This window comes from Nannobrachium achirus, assembly GCF_963921795.1.
Source record: "Nannobrachium achirus genome assembly, chromosome: 21".
NCBI classification, from domain to species: Eukaryota; Metazoa; Chordata; class Actinopteri; order Myctophiformes; family Myctophidae; genus Nannobrachium; species Nannobrachium achirus.
In genome coordinates, this window is record NC_137828.1 from 24,310,761 (window position 1) to 24,316,850 (window position 6,090).

At 42.4% G+C, this 6,090-nt stretch overlaps 1 protein-coding gene across 1 annotated transcript in view; it reads right to left on the bottom strand.

Moving 5' to 3' along the window:
* The window catches only part of ralyl (RALY RNA binding protein like), a gene marked incomplete at both ends in the record, with an annotated part of 148,555 nt that extends 144,673 nt beyond the window's left edge, over positions 1-3,882 (bottom strand). The window contains one exon of the mRNA XM_080751994.1: positions 3,627-3,882. Coding sequence (XP_080608120.1) covers positions 3,627-3,882 — 256 coding nt within the window. The remainder of the gene's footprint in view (positions 1-3,626) is intronic.
* Between the last annotated feature and the right edge of the window lie 2,208 nt (positions 3,883-6,090).

Genomic DNA, 6,090 nt, shown 5'->3' on the forward strand with positions numbered 1-6,090 from the left:
AACAAGCCCTAACGGCGAGAAGCGACCATCAGGACAACAGAGCTTCTAAATAAACGCTCGCGCGCGCACACACACACACACACACACACACACACACACACACACACACACACACACACACACACACACACACTGAAGTCGATTGGTAACGAAATGCTGTGTATTAGCATGAGCAACAAGACAATGAATGCACACAGAAGCACCGGGGAGGAAGTGTACTAAGAAAGGGGGAGGAGACAAACATAGTTCCTTGCTTCTACACAAAAAAGGTGGTGACCCCTGAGGAAAAAACTACGTTGACATACTTTAGCAAAAGTTAGTCTGGTAAAAAAAGAAAATGGGGAAACAAATAAGTGTTGAAATGTAATGAATTCAGTAGGGAATTGCCCCTCTCCCCCACACTGCAACAAGCATCTTAACATCCATAGGAAGCAGCAAACTAGAAAGTCTAAGAGATGCCCAAGGCGTTTATCTATCCCTGTGAGAATGCATGGAACAACGCGTCTCTCTGGAGAAGATCCCATGAAATATTCCCATGTTTCCAGTGGTAATGTGAAATGTACAAGTCTGTTGATGCCCATATTCTAAATGTAGGCCCTTGATGTCCCTGGGATGTTTTTCTAATAATAAATACACCACCTCTTCCCCCACTCCTTGTCCCTCAGTCAGTTCCCTGGTTTCTGCTCAGTGGATATTCAGCCATCCATCCTCCGCTATCTATCTAGACCAGTGGTTCTCAACCTGTGGGTCGGGACCCCCAGGGGGGTCCCCAAATTATTTTGGGGGGCACCTAGAGTATTAACTTAATGTGAAATATTGTTTTCTCACTCAACAGTTAATAAACCAACATAAAGTTTAAGTGTCAAGGGTATCTGCTCATTTCTAAAGTGATAATTTAAGGACTTTTTAATACATCTAAAATGACAAATTAAACATTGTCCGAATTGTCAAATATTAGAGGCAGAAATTGTGAAAATAGTCGATCTACAGGCGTTGTGAGCATGTAGATCTGCTATTTTCACAATAGAACCGTGTTATACAAAATGTAATTCCTCAACTCTTAGTGCTTGTCAGGGTGGGGGTCCCCAGTTAAAATGTAATTATGTTGGGGGTCACTCCCTGAAAAGGTTGAGAACCATTGATCTAGACCAGTGATTCTCAACCAGTGGTCCTTGAGGGGGTTCCGGGTGGTCCCCAGCTAAATGATGGAGAGCTGGTAACCAAATGGACCCTTATAGATCTTTAACTCTTGAGAGTGCAACCAAATGAAGCCTTCCGGGTCCATTTGGTTTCATGTTACACTCTCAGGAGTTACATTGTTGTTAAACACCTGCTTTACTTAATTAGCAAGAAGTCTACATAATTACAGAATGTAGAAGAATTGTTATTTTGATCAACGTTGGCCTTTTATCTCTACTATGGCACCACATCAGTACGGCAATTGTGGACAAAATCTTATCCCACGATAACTTAATATTCTTTTTTATGTTTTGGGTCTGAGAGGCTAAATGGTGGTCCGTGGCTCAAATGCTCAATAAATAATGGTCCTTTATATGAAAAAAAAAATCACTGATCTACGCCATTTGATTGTTTGGCATGGTTGTTGTATTCTTTTCTTCCAGTTTGCTCAGGTTAGGTACTGCTAGTGTGGTTACATTTAAGCATATGTTTGGTTTGGTTTGGTTTGGTTTAACCACTTGATCCCATCCTTAGCATCCCTAATTTGGGGCTTATATTCCCCAAAAATAGCTATGCTGCCAGATAGGGGTTCTCATTGACCTTTTCAGGCCGCGACCCACCAAACTAATCCCATTTGAACTGGGGACCCTCACACCCTGACAAGCACTTGGAATTGTAGGCATTGCATTTAGTTTGACTCGGTTCCACAGATAAAAAAATAAAATAAAAAATAATATATATATATATATATATATATATATATATATATATATATATATATATAATGTAGAGAGAGAGAGAGAGAGAGAGAGAGAGAGAGAGAGATAGAGAGAGAGAGAGAGAGAGAGAGAGAGAGAGAGATAGACAGAGAGAGAGAGAGGGAGATTTAATTTCATTAAGCGCCCGAGAAACTTGGCCAATGTGACCCTGGGCGTACAACAAACTTTGAGCGCTTTGTGCCAAGATGTAGGCCAGATGTAGGCCAGCTTCGGGATGCTTTCTCCAGGAAGCTTCGCACCAGAGACCAGACAAAGCCAGTCAGCCAGATGTTGGAGCTTAGCTGATTCCAAGAGCACCAAAAACAAAAATGCTGATCTACATGCAACAGCTAATTTTGGCAAAGGTATTTTAGTGTGAGAGCAAAAACAGAAGGGAAGTATAGAGCGCCTATAGGAATAATTGTCAACTAAGTACACCTAGCGTTAAAGTGGTTCAGTAATTAATCCAAAGTTCATGGTCTCACACTCATACAGCTGGTAGCACCACTGTAGGCAAAATTCTTGCACTCCAAGCTTTCCTCAAGAGATGTGCTATGTGCCGTTTAATTATCCCCTGTAGAGCCCGCTGGTCGTGGATGGAGCCTCTGGCAGGCAGCGACACAGGCAGCCGGGATAGAATCTGGACGGTTCACCAGTAGATGCAGAGCATACTGGATCCAGGCCAAACAGTCCGGCGGCTAAGCGCAATACGTTGATGGAATTATGCACTTTACGATAAAAGCGTGAACTTTGGCACACTGCTGTTAGAGCACGCATGCCCTAAGAACTATTAGCTTTTAGGTGAACAGAACAGACCAACCAAAAGTTGCAATATTGTCGATTTATTGTTCTTCTTTGCAACGTTGTTTCAAAAATAATGATTAAAAATGGAAAGTTTCAAAAAATATAATAAACAACATGGTGCTCTAAACCTTTCATGTCAAAGACCCCCCATGTATTTGGCCACAGCAAAAGTAGCAGATATAATTTTCTTAGTTGTAATACTGTTTTTTTGTCCACTTGGGTTGATGTTGTTATTTTGGTTGTGACCCACAGTTCACGAGTAAAGAACAGAGACTGACAGGTAGATGGAGAGCTTTGTCTTCTGACTCAGCTCTCTTTTTGTCAGTGCAGCACTTCCAATCTCCATCACAGACAATATTATGGTCTTCAAGCCTTTAAACAGAGTTCCTAGGCTGCACTCACACTGGAACGCACTAAGTTGTGTGAGAGTTGTTTGGGGGAGGCGGGGGGCAGAGACAGCACAATGCATTCTGGATGGAAGTCTAGTGGTTTGAAGTCTAGTGCGTGTTGTGTGCTTGTTGGATGGTGCAACCACAGGACTCTCACTAGACTTCAAACCACTAGACTTCCATCCGCAATGCATTGTGCTGTCTCTGCCCCCCGCCTCCCCCACACAACTCTCACACAACTTAGTGCCTGTCTGTCTGTGGGAAGTAAGACATCTCCTGACCACCCCTCACATTGACTGTTGAGCTGTAGTCAACGTTTGATTGGTCAATGGATACCTCATCTGACTATTGTTCAAAATTGCATCCAATAAAAATAAAAAGACTATGTGACAGTGATGATAGACTGAAGAAAGAAAGAAAGAAAGAAAGAAAGAAAGAAAGAAAGAAAGTCGCCAATTCAAGAGCTAACTTGCCAAAAATACAATCAACAACTCACCAAGAGACTGCCCGGCGATGACCCGCGTGTTTTCCCCGGATACGGCCGCTCGTGCATTCCTCTCGCTGACGTACTGCACGAAGGCGAAGCCCTTGTGCACGGAGCAGCCCACGATCTTGCCGTACTTGGCGAAGATCAACTCGATGTCGGTCTTCTTGACGATGGCCGTGTTGAGGTTGCCGATGAAGACTCTGGAGTTGAGCGAGCGCAGGTCATTCTTGTTGGTCACGTTGCTGGTCTGAATCTTACCGGTCATTCTTCACGTCAACGGTCAGTCACCCCTTCCTGGGAAGACAGATAGGAAAAGGGGGGTTGGTTCGTGGGGGAGTGGGGCCATCGCCATGTTGGCTTGTGGTGGACATTTTTGTCAATTCCACAGACATACAAAATAATAATATTACCAGAAACACATCCCAGAATGACCATAACAGGTCTATAACTCTGAAAGTGTACAAATGGAACCAAATGGATGGCTCCATTCGTACGATCAGCTCTCATTCAAGGCACACATTGAATCAGTCACCCGATACTGTAAGTTCACACTTTATAACATCCCTTCCTCACCCAGGTGTCGGCCCAGCTCCTCATCCAGACATCAGTCATATCAAAACTCGACTACCGTAACTCTCTCCTCACTGGCCTCGCGGCATGTGCACTTAAGCCTCTCCAATTGATCCAAAATGCCGCACGACTGGCCTTCAACCAGCCAAAATGTTCACGTCTCCCCCTTCTCCGCTCCCTCCACTGGCTCCCGGTTGCTGCCCGCACAGGTATGTCACCTCCGTACCTTCAAAGCCTGATCGAACCCCACAAACCCACCCATTCACACACAAAAAACAGGACAATGATCCACTCGTCCTAGACTCTTCACCCTCCTGAACCCCAAACTGTGGAATAAACTCCCTGTTGCACCTAGAAAAGCAGACTCTAGCTTCTGCCATTGTCTGAAGAACTCACCTCTTCAGACTTAGCCCATACTGTAGCACTTACTTACTTACTTACTTAAGTTTTTCTTAGATTAGGCCTACTATTTCTAAGCATCTGATGTATGTAAAAAGAGTGGATTAAGAGTTTGATTAAGGATCTGCTAAATGCCTAAATTGTAAATTGTACACTTTCAGAGTTATGGCCTTCATTGCAAATAAAACATTTGAGAACCACTAGACTGGACTCATTATGTGTCGTAGTGTCATAGTAAATCAGTGTCAAACATATTCAGAAGAAAACCTGGAGATTTGACGTTCAGTAATACATTATAATGGTGTATAATTTCACCTGGTTGCAAAGCATTGATTTTTCTTCAAAGACGTGGTGTGATATGCCACTGTTTTGAAAAATAGAAGGGAAAAAAATAACTTGAAACTTGAAATTATGATATAGGCTTTCAGAATGATTGAACTGAATACAATGTTAAAATAAAACAAAACACACAATATTTAATGACATTCAAAATTGACCAATGCACACCCATTCAGATCTGGCCATTTTTTACTTAATCTACCATGGCTAAATGAAAGCCATTATTATCTTTATGCTTGTTCCAGACACAATCTGGAACTGGTGAAATGCTCCTACAATTGCTCAGGATTGCTCAAATAGAAAAGTAAGAAGAGGTAATTGCTGACGCATTCTCCTGTGCTTTGTGATCTGCCAGATACTGAAGCTGCCACTGTACATACTGTAAGCGGGAGAGAGAGATTTTCCTATCTCAGTACCCAAATGGTTTTATTCCCGAAAGGCTTATTTATTCAGTTTGACTGCTTGCAGATGATGCAATTTGTGTTCAAGTTTGCTCTGCCTGTGTACAGCTACTTCCCTCATAGTTCAACAACATTCCCGATTTCCCGACAACCATGTCAAATCAAATGTGACCTTTCATAAAATGAATCTTATCCGTTATCTTGATCATCGGTTATCTTGATCCTGCAATAATTCATTACAGGTCTCATATTGGGTCTCATATTGTGGCCAGACGGGCAATCGGACATGCAATATCAAATTTCAGCTTACTTAGATCAGAGTAGCCTACTTTATTTCCTATATTCTTATTTGGCCAAACACCACAATGAAAACGGAAAGACAATGAATCTGAAAACAGACAGGAAATGAAAAGAATGTAATTTAGCGCCTGGGCCACTGGTGTATAGTGGTCCAGGCACCTACAGTATAGGCTGGTAATCTGGCCTGACAGCATTTCGTGGGTTTGAGTCCCGATCCTGAAGACTTTGTTGCGTGTCACCCTCCCATCTCTCTCCCCATTTCCTGTCAACCTACTGTATACCAAGGCATAAGAACCCCCAAAATATTGATATAAAAAGAGGAAATCTTTCTATGCAGTTTCCATAAAAAAGGATTCTTTTTTTTAAAAATAGGTGTAGGGTTCCACTGGTTTTCAAAGTAGTTTGTATACTCTAAAACGGATTACACTTCTGCTGTGAAGAACGGTTGAATTTTGTCTCCTCCT